Source organism: Stegostoma tigrinum, chromosome 4 (genome assembly GCF_030684315.1).
Source record: "Stegostoma tigrinum isolate sSteTig4 chromosome 4, sSteTig4.hap1, whole genome shotgun sequence".
In the NCBI taxonomy this organism is placed as follows: Eukaryota; Metazoa; Chordata; class Chondrichthyes; order Orectolobiformes; family Stegostomatidae; genus Stegostoma; species Stegostoma tigrinum.
This window is the reverse complement of record NC_081357.1, coordinates 92,771,188-92,794,064: the sequence shown is the minus strand read 5'-3', so window position 1 is coordinate 92,794,064 and position 22,877 is coordinate 92,771,188. Positions and strand designations below refer to the sequence as shown.

The 22,877-nt window shown below is 40.6% G+C and overlaps 1 protein-coding gene across 2 annotated transcripts in view; it reads right to left on the bottom strand.

Annotated features, from left to right (window-relative positions):
• The window catches only part of dst (dystonin), a 528,150-nt gene that overhangs the window by 60,518 nt on the left and 444,755 nt on the right, over nt 1–22,877 (bottom strand). For both annotated transcript variants that reach the window (XM_048530258.2, XM_048530256.2), the window contains 14 exons: nt 21,660–21,891; nt 20,862–21,088; nt 19,706–19,828; nt 16,955–17,056; nt 14,499–14,600; nt 14,165–14,338; nt 13,677–13,832; nt 11,864–12,061; nt 8,922–9,050; nt 6,046–6,207; nt 5,146–5,301; nt 4,825–5,031; nt 3,521–3,640; nt 2,084–2,253 (listed from right to left, as the gene is read on the bottom strand). In XM_048530258.2, the coding sequence (XP_048386215.2) occupies nt 2,084–2,253; nt 3,521–3,640; nt 4,825–5,031; nt 5,146–5,301; nt 6,046–6,207; nt 8,922–9,050; nt 11,864–12,061; nt 13,677–13,832; nt 14,165–14,338; nt 14,499–14,600; nt 16,955–17,056; nt 19,706–19,828; nt 20,862–21,088; nt 21,660–21,891 (2,258 nt within the window). The remainder of the gene's footprint in view (nt 1–2,083; nt 2,254–3,520; nt 3,641–4,824; nt 5,032–5,145; nt 5,302–6,045; nt 6,208–8,921; nt 9,051–11,863; nt 12,062–13,676; nt 13,833–14,164; nt 14,339–14,498; nt 14,601–16,954; nt 17,057–19,705; nt 19,829–20,861; nt 21,089–21,659; nt 21,892–22,877) is intronic.

Below are 22,877 nucleotides of genomic sequence, written 5' to 3'. Positions count from 1 at the left end.
AGGTCTAAGGATGATGACTTCAGCTCGTACAAGGGGGCATAGCTACAAATTGAGGGGTGATAGATTTAAGACAGATGTCAGAGGCAGGTTCTTTACTCAGAGAGTGGTAAGGGCATGGAACGCCTTGCCTGCCAATGTAGTTAACTCAGCCACATTAGGGGCATTTAAACAGTCCTCAGATAAGCATATGGATAATGATGGGATAGTGTAGGGGAGGGGCTTAGATTAGTTCACAGGTCGGCGCAACATTGAGGGCCGAAGGGCCTGTTCTGCGCTGTATTGTTCTATGTTCTAAATTAATCTTGTCCCATCTGCCAGCATTTGGCCCATATCCCTGTAAACCTTTCCTATTCATAACCATCCAGATGCCTTTTAAATGCTGTAATTGTACCAGCTTCCACCACTTCCTTTCGCAGTTCATTCCATACACGTGGAACGAAGTGTTCAGTCAGGATGCTCAAACCAGTACAGTTTGTGAAGTAGGCTTGAGGGGCCTACTGACCAACAGCTGTATATCAGTAATGCTTGATTATTCTTGGATGTCAAGTGGTTGCACTTAAGGTTATATTTAAACTGTAGCCCTAGTTCCATGGGCTGACTCCTCGGAGCATCCAACAAATTTCCCAGCAATCTACTCCCTGCTGGCACAGAATAAAACAAAAAACACTACCAAAAACCCTGAAAATCATTTCCATCAGAAACAATAGCAGACATCAAGATATGCTCAAAGCTTTAATCTGATCACTTGACTGCCTGCGTGTTTCATTAAGAACGCTGTTTGAAATCTTTAGTTGTGACTTAAAGTAATAAAGATGTAAAGTGAATGTTTTAAAAAAAAATAAAGCTTTCTACATAATTCAGTTTATGAATTGCTTTGAAAACTATCAGCTAATCATTAAAATTGCAGTATTATAGACTGCAAATACTGGGGCCAAATGAGGAAAATGGGCTCAGGATCTAAATACAGCTGCAGAGAGAGAAATGGTTTTTTAAAAAATTTTTACGCTTTTGTATCTTTGTTACCAGATTTGAACCACAGCTGTGTAACTAAGCCAACTGGTTTTACCCTAGATGTAGCTCAATTATATTCATGAAATTTAATTTCCAGAGAAAACTCAAGATGTATTGGTAATGTCCTTCTAAACTAGCACTTTTATACACATATGCATGAGAGATAATACACCAACAATTATCACAACAGGTCATCTTTCGTTAATTCTATTTATTGTCTTCCAATGCAAAACATTATAATCCTCCTTAATGGTCCAAACATTTTTGCCTCATTATAAACAATCCCTACTGTGCTCATGATCAGATAATTCAATTTTCTCGTACTTCCACAATGGAATTTCTCCCCAGAGGAATTGTGTATAGATAGCATGACAGACTGCCACAGTGTACAAGGACAACATGGCTTGCTGGTCAAGCACCAGGGTGTTAACTAACGACCTTCCAAATGCGCAGGAATAGATGGTCTACAAATCGGACAATGCTAATCTTCCCAGTAAATCACCAACAAAGATCTCAGACAAATCCATCATTCTGGCAACCACATGTTGACTAGATCAAAGATTCAACTTGCGGGCGCTGAAGTATTTTTATTTTGAAGGGGAGCTTTCAAAGTCAGACCTAAACCTTGTGCTGAATTTAGATATTTGTGGTCATAACTCATTGGGAAGTCGCCTATGTTGTTAAGTTTTGAGGCACATAACAATATAATGGTGCATAAAGTCAGAGCAGAGATATCAGATTTTCTCACCTTTGGAACTTCGAAATAAGACTGTATTTTCATAGCAAATTATTGAAGCGAGAGAAGGAAATCAAAATAATCAGAAAAGTAAGGACATGGATCAAAACTGCAGTATTTGGCAATTCACATCCAAACTCTGTGCTGAACATCTGCGTGCCAACAGTAACTGTATCATATTCAAGTATTTGTTCAGGGTGTGCTCAGGGGTAAATCATTTCCACTGTCATTTACTCTTGTCTCAGAGACAAACTCATGAATTACTTTTACATTGTTGCCAGATTCAAAAAGTACAACTTTCTTACAGTTCAAATCTTTCTGAATTAACTTTGTTACCTTTCCACTGACTTCCCGCACACCGTGTCCCACTTATCCCTCAGCTCACTCAACATATCATCGAGCTTCTGGTGGTCATCAGCCAAAGTTGTCTTCTCTTTTAACGAGCGACCAGTTCTCACTGTAGTGTCGTACACTGAATGTTTTGCTCCTAGCGCTTTCTGGAACTCCTGTGTTTGGTAACAGATAAATTGATAAACGGCTTTATTAAATGAACAAATATTCCAAGGCAGCTAATTTACTCAAATTATTCTTTGCAGCTACTATTCATAGATTAAGGTTAATCGTCCCTTATTCTTTTGAGTTAGCAGTCTAAAAATCTCTGAAATAGGAATTACATTCTGAAATTTCTTCCTAGAAAATCAAAACTATAATGTTAATCAGTGTTAGAGTTTTTAAAACATGGAAGAAGCCCTTCAGCCCATATCGTCTAACATCCATCCATTATACTCGCATTTTCCATCACTCCCACTGGCCCTTAACCTTGTAAGGTATGCCATTTCAAGCACTCATATAAATGGTTCTTAAATATCCTGAAGGTTCCCATCTCTACCACTTTTTCAGGCAGTTAGTTTCAAATACTCGTAACACCCTAGTGAAACGTTTTTCCTCAAAGCCCCCTAAACCTCCTACTTCTTACCTTAAAATTATCTCATGGTTACTGACAGCTCTACTAAGGGGAGATCCTTCTCCCGTTCTACCCTGTCAATGCCCCTTGGAACTTTGTGCACCTTTATCAAATAAGCCCCTCAGCTTTCTCTCCTCCGAGGAAAGTTAACCCAGTCTATCTAGTCCATCTTGATAGCTGAATTTCCCTAGCCTAGGCAACATTCTGGTGAATCACCTCTGCACCCTCTCTCATGTAATCACATCCTTCCCATAGAGTGGTGACCAGAAATGCACATTACTGTAGATGTGGTTTAACTAATGTTACACACAGCTTCAATGGGATTAGTGGGATCAGGGCGCCATATATTCCAAATATAGAGTAGTCAACTGGTTGTTGGCAGCATCTTGAAGACATGAAAAGTACATTACGAATGCAAGTTATTTTTATTTGAGCTTAGGAAAAGGAGTAATAAGATAGCTTCTTAATGTAGAAAAGCTTGTATTTATATAGCTTTGTCGCAACCTCAACTCACCATAAACAGTTTACAGCCGATGTAGTACTCTTAAATTGTAGTCACTGATTTAATGTGGGAAATACAGCAGCCAGTTAACTCACAAAAACAATAATGTGATAATGCATATATCATCGATTTTTAGGTATTGCTTACTGAGTTGGTTTAATATTTTGTGTGTGTGTGTGTGTGTGTGTGTGTGTGTGTGTGTGTGTGTGTGTGTGTGTGTGTGTGTGTGTGCACGCGCGCACGCGCACACATTTGGGGAAGAGAGGTACTTTTGCATCTATAACAAAATAACTGAGGTATACATTACCTTGTGGTTTGCAAGTTGCATTTTCACTTTGTCTGGATCATTAGCAATTTCAAGGTCTGAATCCAGGTTTTTTTCTGAATCTTCTAACCATTCCATTAATTTCTTCCATGCCTCTTGGAACTACAGTTAATTAATAAAAATCATCAACATTGTCTTAAAATAACATTGTATTTTACTTGAAAGGCTCCTGCAGCTTCCAGATGCTTACAATATTTTGTGAAAGATTAGAAAGAACAGTTAGAACAAATATGAGAATAACTCCAATGAACAAAATGAACAATAATTCAACAATTTAAAACTATTATAAAATCATAATCTGTAAGAGAAAATATTCCTGTTCCTTCATTGTGGAGTTATTTTTACTATCCAGTTTATTTAATCTTCCTCTATGCAAAACTGAGAGGTCGGATGAACAAGTCAAAGTGAAAGGTTAAGGGCTACAGGATGTCAAACCAAAACCATTCAAAAACCATTGAAAGTTGGGATGAGGAGCACTGTCTCAGATTGCTATTAAGAACAGCCTACTAATTCATCCCATTATCTCGTCCATTTCTCTGTATGCCTCAACTTTATTTGATGCTGTTCTCTTGCATCTCCCCAAAGGACTCAGGGAGCATCAATGATAAATGATGGGTGTGAACTCAGATTCTGCTTCTGAGCAGCAATTTGGCTTCTGCTTTTAAATTTCTTTTACTATATAGATCCAAATAGGAAATTAGAACATGTACAAACTTGAGTCTTCCATTAAGCAGCAAAGATGTTTCATGGTCTTTACACTTTAGCAGCTATGAGTGCATCCACAGTCATAAATACAAGATAGTCATAATTCCAATAGTGAATTCAGAAGAAATGTTTATACCTAGAGACCAATGAGAAGGTAGTATCTGCTACTACACAGAAGGTTTAAAATGTGAACAGCATAGGCACATTTAAGGGTAAGCTAGTTAAGTGTATGAAAGAGAAAATAATAAATGCTAATAGGGTTAGATGACAAAAGATGAGAGGTAGCTTGTGAGGAATAGTTGGGTGGAATAGTCTTTTTTTATAAGGTGAAATCTATGCAGTAACAAAGGCTGGAGACAGAAAGAGAATCTACTGTGTACTTCAGAAGCATGTTAGTGTTGTAAGATCAAAGTGTCAGCTGTTAGTATAAAGAATATAAACTCTAGACTTATTAAACATTTTAGGACTTCACACCTCTAGAAACTTTGACTTAATTCCCATACACTTGACAAAGCTATAGAAACAAATTTCACATCATAATTTTAGTCTGTTCCAAAACAATTGTCTATAAATTCCTTTACCTGTTTAGCACGTTTCCTTGCATCATCTAGTGCTCTTCCCCTATCAACAGAACGCTGCACAACCTTCTCCCATCGAGCTTGAACACTGATCAACAAATTTTTAATCAGCACCACATCCTGCTTCTGACTGAAGTACTTCAGGTGGGTCCCAGTCTTATCCAGTTCAATTATTTTTTCACGATGTGAGTTGACTTCGTTGGCAAAAACCTGAAAATGTGGGAACATGATCGCAGAATGTATTTGTTCAATGCAACAAAAGGTCAATATTCTTTTTCTCAAAGAAATTTAGGTATTTCTTGATCATCATCTCAGGTTATTTACCTTGTGTTCATCAATCTGGAACAAAATTGTGTCCAAAATAAGACTTGGTGAAGAAGCTAATGTCAAAGTTTGCTCTGCTTGGGTCAACCAGTTGATGAAATCTTGAAGTGAGTTATGAAACTCAGTGGCTAGGTTGAGGGCCTCCTCCAGTTTAACCTGCAAATAATGAGATGGTGGTCAACTGTTCACCCATCATAATTGCTACACGTCCAATCAAAGCACTCATTATTTCCCCAAATTACAACAGGAGCTACACTTTAGAAATTTGTCTGTGAGGCATGGAAACTGTGAAGATTATAAAAGATGCTGGGGGGTGTAAGTTTGTTCGTCCTTTCTTGTCGTATTTTTGTATTTAAAAGTGAAGAGTGTCAAGGGTGAGAAGTGGAGCATTTTCCACTTTGGAATCCAGCACTAGTATCTGGTACTCTCAATTTATGTACTATACGATTAAATGCAGGGTAAAGCTACATCTACTCTGTTTCAACAACGTGCCTCAACCTAATAGTAAGAAATGTCCATGCTCTCTGTACTTCATCACACTTTTCCATTTCCCGTAGTGAAGCAATGTCTCTGACCTCTACTTGGGATAACCTATTTAATGGCAAGTTTTCATAATTACTATTTCTGGAACATCTCCTTGTCCATGATGACACAAGCAATATTTAGTATTTAAATGCCTTTTCACTTGCATCTTTCCCTATAAATCATATAGTTTTGTGATGTTTTGGGCTGCATTGCATGTACTTTTGAAGATGCCATATGAATGCAGTTGTTGTTTTAATTGGACTTTAAAATTATTCAGGAAAACAAAGGATAAAAACCTGCTCTATTGTATTAAAAACTGAGAATTATTTAGAACATTTTTACACAATTTCACATTAGCAAAATACACGTTTGTACCTTTCGTTCATTTAGTTTTACTTCAACTGATTCCCATCTTTCTTTTAGGTTGTTGATCCCTTGTTCCACATTACTGTCATCAGCTCCCTCATAGCTTAGCTGTCCCTTGTTTATCAGGTTCTTGTAGATCTCCTCTTTGTCTTCAAATGCAGCACAGAGTTCCTAGGTGAACATAGATATCACCTTGTTAATTGTGAGTGTTCACAAATGGATACATATACCCAATTACCATTAAGAACAATTTGGAATACTTCATTTTTACAGATTCTCGTTAGATCTTATCTGGTCTTAAACATGTAAAGCACGTATTCACGAAGTTATGTAACCTTGGCCTTTATTCCCTTGGGTTTAGAAGGAGTAGGGTTATCTAATTTTAAAAAAATGTTCATGGGAGGAAGGCATCTTTAGCTAGACCAGCATGTATTGCTCATTCCTAACTGGCCTGGAGAATGTGGCTGTGAGCTAAACCTTGCTGTATTTCATGTGCAGCAGGAACATCCACAGGACTGTTAGAAAGGAACTTCAGGATTTTACCCAGTGACAGTGCAGGAACGGCGTATCAGTTTCAAGTAAGGATTGTGCGTGACTTGAAGGAAAACGTGCAGGTGATGGTGTTCCTGTGTAACTCCTGCCCTTGTCATTCTAGGTGAGACATTCAAAATGACAGAAGGGTAGATAGACAGAATCAAATAGAACCTGTCTGTGGAGGAGTGAAATCAGAAAAAAAAATTCTCATAAATGGGGAATGAAATCTGGAACACCATTCCTCAGAGAAGATGTGAATGCTAGTAGGGTAGGGGATGGGAGGTGGCGGTTGTGCAATTTAACTTTCCAAAGCTCAAATTGGTGGATTGGTTGGGTATAATTAGGAAAGGATATGGATCACTGGCAGATAAACTGGTCATGATCTAACTGAGTGGTCTAACTGGCTCAGAGAACCGAATGGCCTCCACTTTTTCCAAATTCTTCAACCTGTCTCTTTTATCTAATCAGCATTTATTACTGTGGGACTGGAGTCACATGTAAACCAAATCAAATAAAGTTGACAGACCTTTTTCCTTAAAAGGATATCAGTTATCTCGTTTTTTTTAAAATAGCAATTGACAATCGTTATGTAGTTGTTATTAGGCTGGCATGTTCTTCCAGAGTTCAGTAAAATATGAACCAAGACTTTAGAACATTAGCCTGGGGCTCTGGATTACTAAGCCAGTGACATTACCACTATCTCACCACCTGCCCTGCCCTGTTCTGTATACTGGGCTGCTGCAAAGATCAGACGTGAACACCAAACTTAATTCACCAAAATGAAATTCAACACCAAATGCAAGCCTGGTGAAGTAAATGGAGATTTTTCCAGTGACTAGATGGACGATGTGCCCAGAGGGTGCCTGTCTCACTGAACTTTCAGATAAATGTGAAACAGTATGATGCAGGATGCACTTCTGTTCCTGGCTACTGTGAGGTGGAACAAGTGAAGTGTTATGTAAAGGCCACCAAGGCAGTATGCTGTTCCCTTGGCCTGTAATGAACACCTACATTAAAAGGGAAACTGTCACAAGTAGTGAAAAACAAACCATTTTAACTGGTTTCCCAGTATTGTAGGAGACACTCGTAAAAGTTTGGAAGATGCTTACTCCCACTCGGACAAGAAAAACAAAGATTTAACTATGGTTCATTTACCTTCCTCATTAGATCTGCACTTTTTTGGGGAGGGCCAAGAATTCTCTATGACTGTTTTTGTTTTGTGGAAATGTGAAACAATGGTGTTGTGGTAATGTCACTGGACTAGTATTTCAGAGGCCCAGGCTAATGCCTTGGAGGACATGGTTCAAATTACAGTTGGTGGAATTGAAATGAAAATTAATAAATCTGGAAAATAAAGGCATCTCAATAACGGAAACCACAACTAATATCATCAAACTGTTGTCAAAAACTCACTTGGTTCAATAATGTCCTTTAGAGAAGGAAATCTGCCATCCTCACCTAGTCTGCCTAAATGTGATTCTTGATCAACAGAAATATGGTTGATTCTTAGAATTACTCTATTAAATCGTTCAGTAATTCACTCACTTCAAGGGAATCAGTGACGACCAACAAATGCTGACCTCGCCAGTGATGCCCACATGCCACGAAAGAATAAGGAATAAATAAAACATAGCAGCTACTTTAACCAGAGCAAATTCTCACAAATATCAATGGAAAAAATGTTGAAAAGTCAGCTTAAATGATACTTCTGAACCATACATATTGACTAGAAGGAAATTGCCTCCTTCTCTTCAGTATTGTATTTCACATGGTTTCACTTTCTGTCCAAAAGATGGCACCTTCATTGGTTCAGTATGTAGAGTTAGATTTACATGCTCAAGGCTCGGGGGTGGAGCTTGAACTATGCCCTTCTGATCCAGGAAGGGAGTATGTTACACTTGACAACATGGGTCATGGTTTTTTTTTGTCTCCTTGCAATAAAAAGAAATAGGTATAATATGCATTCATTTAAATTAAACTTTTAGTCTCTCCAATAAAAGTAAATGAATGTTTCTCATCTTCACAGAGGAGAACTTTTCATGTTGTGCAAAAGGAACTTGAAAGATGGGGTCCTGCTGAAGCCAGCGCCAGGTGCCGACCTCTCCTTTAGGAGCATCATTCAACACTAGTGAATAAGATGTCAGAACATTAACTGGGATTCACAATTCATTCAAGTTTTGTCTCCAGAACAATGGGCCCCAAATTCAAATAAAGCAATTTTTTCAGCACAAGGGCTGCTAATCGTCATTAAGAAATCCAACTTTGTTTGTGTTCATTATTTTGACTCACACTATTCTCCCAACTCTGTAACTGAACCATCTGAACAGCCTTTGTTACTGAACAATACATACCAGATGAACATTAAGCTGCTCCTTGGCAGTTTCTGGCAGACCTCCAACAGGTTTTGATGCTGACAGCTGACGTTCAGTGTCTACCAGCCAGCGCTGCATATTTTCAATCTCACTCTGGAAACCTTGAGCCTATATAGTATGGAGAAACCATATTATAATCTTCAGCTAACCAGGATAAAAGAAACAGACACCATCCTAACCCTGCAACGCAACTGATAATTGCATTTTCTCTGAAACCTATTTAGTCAAGGATATTGACCTTGTCTGAGCTGTGGTGCTGGAGCAGCCAAGGCAAGCAAAAGCAATTTTCATTCAAAGGTGATGCAACTCTGAGCACTGTCAAAGAAAGAGGCAGCCTGATAGCGTTGAGGCCTGACGGCCTCAAGGCCTTCCGCTTCTTCCTGTCCTGCAGGTCCGACCAGTCCCCCTCCACCGACACCCTCATCCGCCTAGCCGAACTCGTCCTCACCCTCAACAACTTCTCTTTCGACTCCTCCCACTTCCTACAGACCAAGGGGGTGGCCATGGGCACCCACATGGGCCCCAGCTATGCCTGCCTCTTTGTAGGTTACGTGGAACAGTCCCTCTTCCGCACCTACACAGGCCCCAAACCCCACCTCTTCCTCCGTTACATTGATGACTGTATCGGCGCTGCCTCTTGCTCCCCAGAGGAGCTCGAACAGTTCATCCACTTCACCAACACCTTCCACCCCAACCTCGAGTTCACCTGGGCCATCTCCAGCACATCCCTCACCTTCCTGGATCTCTCAGTCTCCATCTCAGGCAACCAGCTTGTAACTGATGTCCATTTCAAGCCCACCGACTCCCACAGCTACCTAGAATACACCTCTTCCCACCCGCCCTCCTGCAAAAATTCCATCCCCTATTCCCAATTCCTCCGCCTCCGCCCCCACGATAGGACATTCCACTCCCGCACATCCCAGATGTCCAAGTTCTTCAAGGACCGCAACTTTCCCCCCACAGTGATCGAGAACGCCCTTGACCGCGTCTCCCGCATTTCCCGCAACACATCCCTCACACCCGGCCCCCGCCACAACCGCCCAAAGAGGATCCCCCTCGTTCTCACACACCACCCCACCAACCTCCGGATACAACGCATCATCCTCCGACACTTCCGCCATCTACAATCCGACCCCACCACCCAAGACATTTTTCCATCCCCATCCCTGTCTGCTTTCCGGAGAGACCACTCTCTCCGTGACTCCCTTGTTCGCTCCACACTGCCCTCCAACCCCACCACACCCGGCACCTTCCCCTGCCACCGCAGGAAATGCTACACTTGCCCCCACACCTCCTCCCTCACCCCTATCCCAGGCCCCAAGATGACATTCCACATTAAGCAGAGGTTCACCTGCACATCTGCCAATGTGGTATACTGCATCCACTGTACTCGGTGTGGCTTCCTCTACATTGGGGAAACCAAGCGAAGGCTTGGGGACCGCTTTGCAGAACACCTCTGCTCGGTTCGCAATAAACAACTGCACCTCCCAGTCGCAAACCATTTCCACTCCCCCTCCCATTCTTTAGATGACATGTCCATCATGGGCCTCTTACAGTGCCACAATGATGCCACCCGAAGGTTGCAGGAACAGCAACTCATATTCCGCTTGGGAACCCTGCAGCCTAATGGTATCAATGTGGACTTCACAAGCTTCGAAATCTCCCCTTCCCCCACCGCATCCCTAAACCAGCCCAGTTCGTCCCCTCCCCCCACTGCACCACACAACCAGCCCAGCTCGTCCCCTCCCCCCACTGCATCCCAAAACCAGCCCAGCCTGTCTCTGCCTCCCTAACCTGTTCTTCCTCTCAACCATCCCTTCCTTCCACCCCAAGCCGCACCTCCATTTCCTACCTACTAACCTCATCCCACCTCCTTGACCTGTCCGTCTTCCCTGGACTGACCTATCCCCTCCCTACCTCCCCACCTATACTCTCTCCACCTATCTTCTTTTCTCTCCATCTTCGGTCTGCCTCCCCCTCTCTCCCTATTTATTCCAGAACCCTCACCCCATCCCCCTCTCTGATGAAGGGTCTAGGCCCGAAACGTCAGCTTTTGTGCTCCTGAGATGCTGCTTGGCCTGCTGTGGTCATCCAGCCTCACATTTTATTATCTCAGCCTGATAGCTTATCCCTATTCACTGATTATATTCAGGCCACACAGGAAGGCCCTTAGACCAAGAGAAAATAAATTTGATTCACAGTGGTGCGTGAGGTGGAACCTTTTTTTTTAAATACACAGTAATGACCTGTAACATGCTGCCCATGAGGACAGTGGAAACAATCAACAATTTCAAAAATGAATTTGGATGGGCACTTGAGAAAAATAGCCATGCAAGGCTGCAGTAATTGAATGGGGAGTGGGACTGAATGGATTATTTCCGAGGGTAGATAATATTGACTCGATGGATGAATTGTCGCAAAGCAAAGAGCAGCACGGGAGGAAAGGAACCAGCTCAGAACCATTTTTCTAGTTGTTGGTGAGAAGCAATTGAATTGATGTTCATCCCCAAACTAGAAGGGACATCTGTCATTTTATCATAGGGAACTGGGGGGAGGAGAAAAAGAAAATTCCTGGGTAGAAAATAAAGATTAACATCAAGACAGCCAACATTTGTTCTCATGCAGATATTTAAATTTCTTTCAGCCACCATTTCCTGATTGACTCCAACAGTAATATAATCAGAAAGGAATAGTGTCTCGTAAACCAACCCAAAACTAATGGCTACAAATTAATTATGATTTGAATCACGGATTCTCAAGTATCCTGAATCTTACTGTCATACAGAGCTATTGCTCTCCATGATGTTCTTCTAAGAGGTTTGATTCCTGAATCTCCACTTAAGATTTTTGCAGTTGTAGTTAGCAGCACCTTTCAGTCTGGACTCAAGCCAGCTCGTGATGAATTCTCGATCCTGCCTTACCTGGATGAGAGAGAGATGCAGTTGCTGTTGCCGTTGCTCAGTTTGTTCCAAGACATTATTCCAGCGCTGGTTCAGGACTTCTAGCTTGCTCTGCAGGCTGCTGGCTTCCTCCCCATCACTTGATTCGAGCAAGTCATTTCCAGCTTTGTTCACAGTTTCTACAGTGGACTTGTGTGCTAGGACATCATTCTGTAGAACCTAAAGTGCAAAAGACACTGGTAGCAGATTTGAGTTATGACTCTGGCAGTCCATAAGAAGTGAATCACAGAAGTCAAGAAAAGCATCAGACTCAGTGCTGAATTGACGACTTCAGAACAGGGCAGTGGAGAAATGATACAGTTGGGCTCAGTAACAGGACAGAAAGCAGCCATCAACATTTCAAACACTTTCCAGTAACTTCAGTCAGATGTGTTTGTGGCCGATGGGATCCCAGGACCCCAAGCTCTTGGGTGGCCACGTATTTGGTTGCTACAGAATACCAAGACACACATTAAAGTTGTTTTGTTGAAAACAAACTCTACTAATGGGAAGGAAAGGTGAAAAGTAGTGAGAAAAAAAATGACCAGCAGTTAGTTAGCTAGGAAATAGCCACACCACCAATGCTGGTGAGAAGCAGCTTTAGCTTTGCATAGATACTTGCGCCATGCAAATTAAATCTTAAATCTTAATAGACTACAAATTGAGTCAGAATAAAAACCTCTTTCAGGGACAGCCTCTTCTGTAAGGATCTAGCCCAATCTCGAGCTTTTGCCTACACTTGTGCTGAATCATTTTTACAGGTTCTAGTTAGTCCTTATCTGTGTTCATTTCTGGTTGTGGTGGCATAAAAAGCACTCAGCTGGGAATAAAAAACAAATTTCTTCTTGTAAATACAATGCAAGCTATACTGATCATGTTTCCAAAAGCTGCACACCAAATGGACAATTTGTCACAGAAAGCTTCCATCAAAAATAATTTAACAATGCATTGTTGCATTTTCCCTTTCCATCATGAAAAAAGCCTGTCTCATTAAAATATATATGCAAATGTATAATAGCAAAACATTAAAAACACAAGTGAAATGATTGAGAAGGTTTTGGGATTCCTTCTCCGTATGTTCAGCTCCTCTGGTGGCCTGACCCAGGACCTGCGATGCCTCCTCTTTTAGGTAATGTCTGATCTGCTGGGCATTCCCAGGATTCTTTATTCTTACTGGTCTGTGTCACCAACCGGCTTATGGGTTGAAGCTCTGCACTACCCATTTCACCTATTATCACGTCAAATGTTATGGTGATTCTGCCACATTGCTTGTTCATAAATAGAGAGAAGCAACACAACTTTAAATCAATGAGATCATGAATCAACACACTGGGTGTTAGATAGGACAAATAATAAACATATTAGCAACCAGACTATTGGTTTTATAAAGCACATTAAATAGGAATTAGATTATGAGGGCTTTGGAACTAAGAGCTAACATTGTGGGTTGATTGGCTTCCATCTGTGCTACATTATTCTACAAATTAGCTGATTACATAAATTCACATTTTAGGGGGAAAGGCTAATTACATTAAATGGTTAGTGCGCAGTTTGGATTGACACCAACAACACAGAGTCAGATTTCTGCTCTGGATGAGGTGGACTTTGGGCCTGCCTTCTCATCCTATCTGGAGTAAATACTTAATCTCTTTGCTGTAAGATTCAGCAAATAATCATCAAGGACCTGTCTTCAGACAAAAAACATAATAAGACAAATTGGATGTCACCCTGACGACTGGAAGACTTAAAAAGTTAAATTGAAAACCCAGAGATACAGAAACATTGCACTACATACGTGATGTTTAGCAATTGCGATTTCAATGGCTTTAGGATCTCCACCAACAGCTTTCTGTTCATTTAGGAGCTCCTCGGTATGGGTCAGCCATGTCATCAGCTCATCCAAGGCATGTTGGAACTGTCCCAGAGCTAACAGAGCACCTTCCAGTTTATGCTGCAATTACAAATGAATTAGTAATTTCATCACAATGTATTCAACACCACTTGAAACTATGGAATCATTAAACCAAAGCTAACATGCTAAAATTCAATCTTAAGTGAAGTAGGTACCATTTCAATGGATAACTGAGTTTTTCATTTGTTAAATCATTCGTTCACAAGATTAGGCGTTATAGTGATCACTTTAGTTTCTGTTTGATGCCCAATATTAAAAGGTAAATTTGGTAATGGATAAAACTTTAGATTGTGCATTTTAGAGTGAGAAAGGGTTCAGAGGAATGGGTGGTTAATGTTCTGAGGTCCTTAGGGCATCACGGATATACTTACTTGTCTGTTGACTATTTTCCCATCCAGATTTTCCCAGAGATGTTTCAACTCATGAAGAGGTTCTTGTACAACACGCTTGTCATCATCTTCGCTCACTTTCTTCAGTAACAGTTCTCCCTGATGGTTCAGTCGCTCCATCTCTATTTGTTGCTGATATGCCTCAGTCTTAAATTGCTGTTAGAAATTCAGAAATGCACAAACATCACAGGATCTGCATCTGTGTCAACAGTGTACCTTTCAAATTCACACAAATTTAGCAATGACAAAACTATAATTGACACTGATCTTCAATGTTGCTCACCTGCATAGCCACAAATAATGCAGATTTACGTACCTTGAGTTCAGCTATTTGTTGCTTCACTGTTTCAAGATCTGTACCAATTGGAGGTAGTGTATTTAACTTGGTCTCTGCAATATCCATCCAATCAAACATAGCCTGAATTTAAAATAAAAAAGAGCAGATATATTTTGTGGAATGACACAGCCAATATAATATCTGACTGCAGTAGGCTGAGGCAGAATTTTAAAGGATTTTTGTGGCCCACAGGTGATTACCAATGCCTGGGTGGGATGTAAAGAAAATTACTGGGATCTGTTTTAGTTATATTCGCTTTTACATATACAGTTTGTAGTGCGTGTTTCCCCATAGTTTGACAATTACATGAGTCCCGCACAGTAAAGTTTGTTTCACTTGTATAAAACTTTATTCTATGATTGAATAACTGTGATTTCAAACTCTATCGACCTTTAGAACCTGGACGCTAAACGAATTGTAACAAATTTGGGAACCTCACCCAGGTCCATAACTTGTATAGCTGGATTGCATTCAACTGATTTTTTAAGTGTCCACCACTTAAGACTCGTCTAAACCTGGATGTCTCAGAACCAAAGCAAAATCACCAAAAATTGAAATGGAATTCAAATCTCAAACAGGTTTGTCACCAGAATCAGGACCACGCAATTTTCAGAGCTGCACTATCCACAGTGTTCTTCTAAATGATCTAATTGAGCCACATTATACAAACATATCAATGAGGTTGCTTAAACCATCTTATGTTCACTCACCATTGCAACATCCGTTTTTGAATACTTTCAACAATGCCTACTTAAAGATGGATTTCCTGAACTGCAGTGCAGACCACAGGCTGGATTTTCCTGTCACTGCAACTGCCAGAATGGGATTATTTTGGTTCACATTTTGGTATGAGACATGCCTTTAAGAAGGATTTATTCTGCCATCTTTCTTCTGAAAGCAAGCGTTGTAAACTTGGAGATGAGTTGTCTGCTCTGAGCCAAGCAAAGTCACTAGTCTTATTGTTTTACAAGTTGGAATAATAGAAGCAGCAAGAATAGTCAAGCATAGCAAGTCAAGCTCCCACCGAACCAGGAATTTAGTTTCAGCTTTCTCTTGCATTTGGAAGCTGTTCTACAGCTCTTCCTAAATAAAAACCAAAAGAACAGCTATAAATGAAGGACAAAAACAAAGTTGCTGGAAAAGCTCAGCAGGTCTAGCAGCATCTGTGAAGGAAAAAACAGGGTTAACGTTTCGGGTTCGGTGACCCTTCCTCAGACCTGCTGAGCTATTCCAGCAACATAGTTTTTGTTACATCTCTTCCTGTTGCAACAAAATGCTCAAGTTCTCTTTCTCTCTATCTCAAAGTTTTCTCCTGATGGTCTTTCCTCCTGGACTGAAGAAGTGCATGTGAGATAATCTATTTTAGTGAATTTGTCTTTGCCAAGGGTGTGTTTATGGGATGCTACTATATTGGAACAGTTGCTGTTTAGTAGCTAAATAATCTATTATTCTAAGATAACAAGGTGTAGAGCTGGGTGAACATTGCAGGGCAAGCAGCATCAGAGGAGCAGGGAAGCTGACATTTCGTGTCTGGACCCTTCTTCAGAAACGAAGAAGATTTCTGAAGAAGGGTCCAGACCTGAAACATCAACTTTCCTGCTCCTCTGATGCTGCTTGGCCTGCTGTGTTCATCCAGCTCTACACCTTGTTATCTCAGATTCTCTAGCATTGGCAGTTCCTACTATCACTGAATCCATTTTCTATTAAGCTTTCCAATGGAATTAGGTTACTCCAATTCTTCTTTCTTTTGTTTGTATTTTAATTATAGTTTAAGAATAATATAGTGTGTTTTGCATCAAGCCTGGTAATTTGACCCATCGAATTGCATCCAGAACACACTGCCTCACACTTGCCTTTTAAAAATCAGAAGAAGTTAGGGTGTAGCCTATCTTCTTAATATATTTTGAGGGGGTTTAGTTTTCTCCAGAATAATTTCGAGAGAAAGATTCCATGGTTGATGTTTCCACCCAAATTCCTCGCTCTTAGTTTAGCTCGATGGGTGGTGGTATGGCAAGTTTCATTACCAGCGAGGAACCCTCCTCACTGCATTTTCTTCTCACAGTCATACAGCATGGGAAAGGGGCGTTCTGCCCAATACGTCCATCCTAATCTATATAATATTGTCTAGAGATTGTAATGCACAGAGATTTAATATGTTCAGAGGAACCACTAGTCACTGTAACTATAGACTGAAATTCAAAAGCAACACACAGCAAGAATTTTAAAACACTAACCTGTTGCAAATTATTCCAAGCCATCTAGTCAAAAATTATTGCTTTCATATGACTGCATCTGTAAAGTAGTTTATCTTTATTCTGTTAGAAAATGTTTTGTAGTCAGTTATTTTTATATCTAAATGGAAACCTATTGTAATGCAGAGGATCTAGTGAATGAAGACATGCTGGATAAAAATAATTAAAATCAAATCATTTTACCTGTAGTGCATCCTGGAACTGAACGGCCTCCTGCATTGCTTCATCTAGCCTGTCAATGCGATCTTTCCATGCCTTATTCAGAATGTCCCAGGTACAATTCAGCTACAAACAAACAACATTATCAACCTTACCATACCTTTTACCAAAAAGACATGACTGTTAAAAACCTCCCGGGTACACGTTCCTCCCGATGTCCTACCCAATTTCACTATTCTTGACAATATCAATTTTTGCTGAGTACAAACTGTAACCAGCGTGCATCACTGCAATGAATGTAGATTAACTAATCAAACAGAGGGACATCACAACTGAAACTGAGCTTGATGTGGATGCAATACCCTGGCAGCTGTGGTCAGTGAATGCAATGCCAATCAAAAGTGGAAACTCAAGCTGCTTTGCTTCTCCTGAGGAGTACTAAGGTCAAAGATACTGACCTCATGCTGAGATAAGCTGATTCACCTCAGCCCCAAGATGATGTCTGGAAATCTACTTGGTTATGTGGCATACAATGTAGTTATTCACTGAGTAACCAGTGGAGTTAATCAGCTTGGGGGGCGTTACTACAATGTTTCGGCTGTGGCCAAATAGGTAACACTTTGCATAACAGTCAGGAAGTTGCATCTTCATGACCCACTTCAGAGACTTTTAACAGTTAATCCAGGCTGACACTGCAGTCCAGTACTGAAGGAGTGCCGCACTGCTGAAAGCCCGTCTTTCACTATGACATTAATTTGGGGCCTTCTCGGGGGATTTGGCAAGTGGTAATTATACAGAAACAGGGAGAGTATCCTTGGTCCTGGCGATTATTTATCCTCTATCTGGTCACTATAACATTATTATCTGTGGGGGCTTTGCTGTGCACATATCGGCTTGTCATGCTTCCTCCATTCCAATAGTGACTGTTCTTCCAAAATACCTCATTTGTTGTAAAGCAGTTTGCTGTTCATGACGGATGATCTACGAAATGAAAACAAAACCTCACAAACATGCCATTAGTAATAGGTGCACAGCTCTTCCATGCCCATCTGGCTAAACAAAGGGAAATTCAGCACTTGGGACTGTCTCAGCTAGAATCAAAATATAGCTTGCCATTGTACTGCCCTCCACAACAGGCCATCATGACCAAAATCTTACTGAGAACCACAGGGAATCATGTGTCCAATAGAATGGGGAGAAAATAAATCCATGTGTTGCAGCTATTGCTTGCCAGGAAATTTGCTGTCATGGTATGCCATGTTCGTCTGTCGTGCATTGTTCTCAATACAAGTTAAAAAAAATGTTAGTCCTGTAGAAATTACTGGGACTGTGTAGTGACAAGGTCCCTGGACCTAATAAGCTGCATTTTCTAGGCTTTTAAAGGAAGAACCTGCAAAGAGTGCAGTTGTATTAATTTTGATCTTCGACAAATACCTTCTCGATCAGTTCCAAAGGATTGGAAAACAGCAAACGCAATTCCGTTATTTAAGAAAGAAGACAGAAAACAAGGAACTATAGGAAAATGAGCCTAATACTGATCTGCAAGAGGCAAAATGCTACAACTGATTATTAAGGATTTGGTAACAAGGAACTGGAAATTCATAACAGTCATATATTCCATCCACAGACCAAACATATGGCTGCAAATGGATGTTGGGACTATGTGGATGTCATGATGTCCAGACATATATGGCAACGGACTGGGAAGTTTAAACTTCCAATGAACTGATATCTTTCTGCACAAGACGCTCCACAAGTGTCTCATATCCTGAACCAGAATCAGAAGCTTGAGATAGTTCTGAAGTATGCACCTAAATAGTTACTCAGGTGAGACAGATAAAACAGTCTAACGCATTACTTACTCTTCAACTGACTTCCCCATCCCTAGCAAGACCCTGGCCATATACTATCAGATTATACCCTGCCCTGAACCAACTACCCCTTCGTACCTGACTCAGCTATCCACTCACCTACTTCTACACCTCATTCACCCTACCCACTTATCCACTAGCGTTAATATTGGACCTTTAAACTTGCCTAAATAAGGCAGCTACTGTTCAAAAAAGGGATCTCCCCATTTCACCATGTTTCCTGGTTTGAGGGGATTGCACTATAATGAAAGATGAAGTAGAGTAGCCCTATATCCCCTGGAGTTATGAAAAGCAAGGATAATCTAACTGAAGCATAATATTCAATAGAAGATTCGCAAAGTTGATACTGAAACTTATTTCTCTGTCTAGGAAATATACAACACAGGGTCACCATTTCAGAATAAAGATTACGCACAGTGATCTGAGATAAGGAGAACTGTCTTCACTAAAAGAGTTGTGAAATTTTTGGACTTCTCTAAGAGCTATGGAATTTCAGTCATTGCGTACATTCAAGGAGGTTCATAGATGTTATTTTGTACACTAGATGAAAGGATAAGGAGATAGGTCAGGAAAGTACCATAATCTTGTTGAATGGTGGAGCAGAATTAAAGGGCCAAATGGTCTGCTCCTGCTCTAATTTCTAATGGCCGTGAATTCCAAATTTAGTGATGCTTTCATTCGTCATAATCAACAAAAGTTGTTGCTCAATATTTCTTCATGTGAGTGAACACAATCTCAACAGTCAAATTAGGCTGCTTCACTCATCATGTGGTATTGTGAAGAGCAATTTCACATTCATTACAAAACTAAACACCTTAAGCATCCCCTTTCTGAACGGTTGGTTTCAATTGAAAATGGTTCTTTGACCTGTGTGTTTAATTCTCTCAGATACATGCGTGCACACCTCATCTATATTTTTCTTCACCACAGGTTTATCGGGCTCTCCACAGGCTGCAGTCAGCTCAGCTCCAAGATTCTGAACTATCTCCAGCTCCTCCTGAAGACCATCAACCTCTTCTTTGATTGTCTAGAGAAGAAAAATGAGGTCAAATATAGTGTAAGAATGTACAGAAATGTGAAAAAATCTGCCAAAGTAAGCAGTGATCCCTCTAAATTTAAAACTACTCTTCCCAAGATCCTCTACATTCTCAAACACTTTTCTCCTACATGTCAAGAGAAACATTTATCCAATCCCCTCCTGCAAAACTGGATTATTGGCTCCACAGTTATCTTTATGTTCTCTACCCAGATATCAATAAACATATGTACAGAAGTGGACTAGTTGTGAAAAGTAACCATTCAATAATATTTCCTCACAGTGTCCTCTCTCTCAACTGTTTCAATGGATATCTTCATGCAATTAAAAGTCAACTTAAATCTTTCAGACTTAGTGTGATTCCAGAGGAATATGAATGCACATTAAAATTATGATAATCTAAAAAGAACAGAATTAAACAGAGAATGTAAAGCCTATCAATTCAATGATGTGAGCGTTCAGACTTTCAGGCAGACTTTGGGCTTCGTTGGAAACTCAGACCAAGTGTTCCAGCAAGTAGAAGTTATCACTTCCAGTGAGGACTTTTTTGCATCCATGCAACCTTCTATCTTACAGATCTACCATTTCCATTTTTTGTACATCGAGAGCTACAGCCCAGGAATATAACATTAATATTTCACTCTAGTACATTTGTTACCAAGCTTCTACTTCTTCAGGTCAATGCACAAAGGCATAAGTTTGACAATCTGAACCAAGCCACAGTGTGATTTTTTGTTTACTACAACTACAGCAGGGAAGCAGACCCTGAATCTGTCTAAGCTTGACCAGGGATTGAAACTTGTGCTACTGGCACATATTAGAACAAAGCACTGTACAGCACAGGAACAGGCCCTTCAGCCTGTATTTTAAAATATTATAAAAATATAAATCAATTCCCTCAAGTAAGAATGGCATACACATTTGCAGAACGTGTTTGTATTATCATTATTCATGCATAGAACAGCAAGGACATTTTCCCAATGGATGGTGCAACAAAAAAGGCCAATACGACAGGATTCCTGACCTCGAGAGCCTCTTGCTGTTCTTTAACAACTGATGGATCTATTCCGGGTTCCTCCAGTTCTCGAATTAAGTCCTGGGTGTCTTTAATAGTGACAATCAGGGCGGAATGATCACACCAGAATTTTTCAGCCAGGTCCATAGCATCGAGCAGCTTTGCCTCCCGTTCCTCTGCCCGAGCTTTGATGTCAGCCCAGTAGAAAATCATCTTGTCCAACTGGTCTTGAACAGCTGAAAGCAGAATAATCTTATCAGAATGAAGTTGTCCATCAGGCCATGTTTGTTTATGGGTGGGATACCTTGGTCAAATGGTCATGTTATTGGGTAAGCAGTCCAGAGGTCTGGGCTAACAATCTACAGAATTGCCATTCACGATTTTGAATTAATTTTTAATATGTCATCAATAAATATGACCATGTTGTGAAAATCTGACCAGTTCACAAATATTCTTGAGGCAGGAAGTTGGCTTTCCTGACCCAGACTGGCCTGCATGGGGCTGCAGTCCCTCAGTAATGTTAACTGTCCTCTGAAATAGTCTCACAAATCCCTCAGCTTTATCAAATATTAGGGGTCAGACAATAATTGCTGACCTTGCCAAGGTTCCCCAGAACCTGGGAATGAATATAGAAATGCTAGAGTTTAGTAACAGACAGTGTTCTCTTGGACTTTGATATGAGATTTTCATTTTAAAACAGACTTGGTAATAAACCAATATGCCCAAATAGTCACTACCCAGCATTCAATGCATTTGTTCGATGAATTACAAGCAGAAAAAAATCAAAACAGGTGATATCAAAATTACCTTTTGCACAGAAATCTTTGTCAGCTCCTTCAGAACGTCCAATCAGATCATCGCCTCGCTGCTTCAGCGTTTCAAATGCTGGCTGCAGCTTCTCGAGTTCCATGGTCACATTCTTGTTTTCGCTGATCTGCTCCCGGATTTTCTCCACCTCTGCCGAGATGGAAGGTGGCTGTTGCAATCTGACAGCAATGCGCTCCAGTGCTTCAAGCATGGGGCTAATCTTGTCGTGGAACTGAGAGATGGTGGAAACATCAGGGTCATTAATAGCACCTGTCAGAGCACAGAGCCTGAAGTACAAAGCGATGTGTGGCCATGTGCGGTCTCTCCCTCCCACCTTCTTATCTGTAGAGCTACATTCTCTTCCATACGACTTCCCTTAATTTTTGCAATATCTTTTATCAAAGTCTAGACCTCCCAAGTATGTTGTACCCACTGCATTCCCTTTATTTATTTGCCAGATGATTTGCTGAAAGCACAATACTTTTCTATAAACACATGCTGACTGGGTCTTGCTTAACTCCAGCCTTCTGAAGGAATTATTAACCCCATTCTTATTAGAAACTCCTGTGTCCACCATTTTCCTTGGTTCCTCGCCCTAAGAATGGACTAGGGCATTTAGGAGCCAGGAATTTAGATCTTGCACTCCTGAATAGTGCTGGCTTCAATCATTAAGGGTTTTAAGGACATTTTATTGGATCCCATTACGGACACTGTATATGTCTCAATGATCATATTTGCTTATTTGCAGCAGTTGAGGAAGTACTCCATGTTACCCAACTGTAACCTATTTCACTTTAGTACCACATCCAAGTGGACTTCCTGCGGACAACAAAGAAGAATGCAGCACAGAAGCAGGCCATTCATCAACTCATGTTTGTGCTGGCTCTTGGACAAAGCTATCTAATCAGTACTATTTCTCTGCTGTTTTTCAAATAGTCCTGCAGATTTACTCTCCAAAAGAGTAGTTATTGGCATGGACCTTCCTGGTTAATGTGTGCCCTGGGACTGAGCGCTAGCTCCTACTGAATTTTGAGAGATTGGCACAACTAGCCTAATACAACTTACTGCCAATTAACACCGAATGTACCTTTTCAGCAAAGGATCAGTGAGAAGCAAGTTTATGAAACTGAATTCAACATATTCTGTTACTTTAGGGGGATACACGGGGAAAAATTCGACAAAATAAATTAGGAACAGCTGTACAAGCGCGAAGGGGGA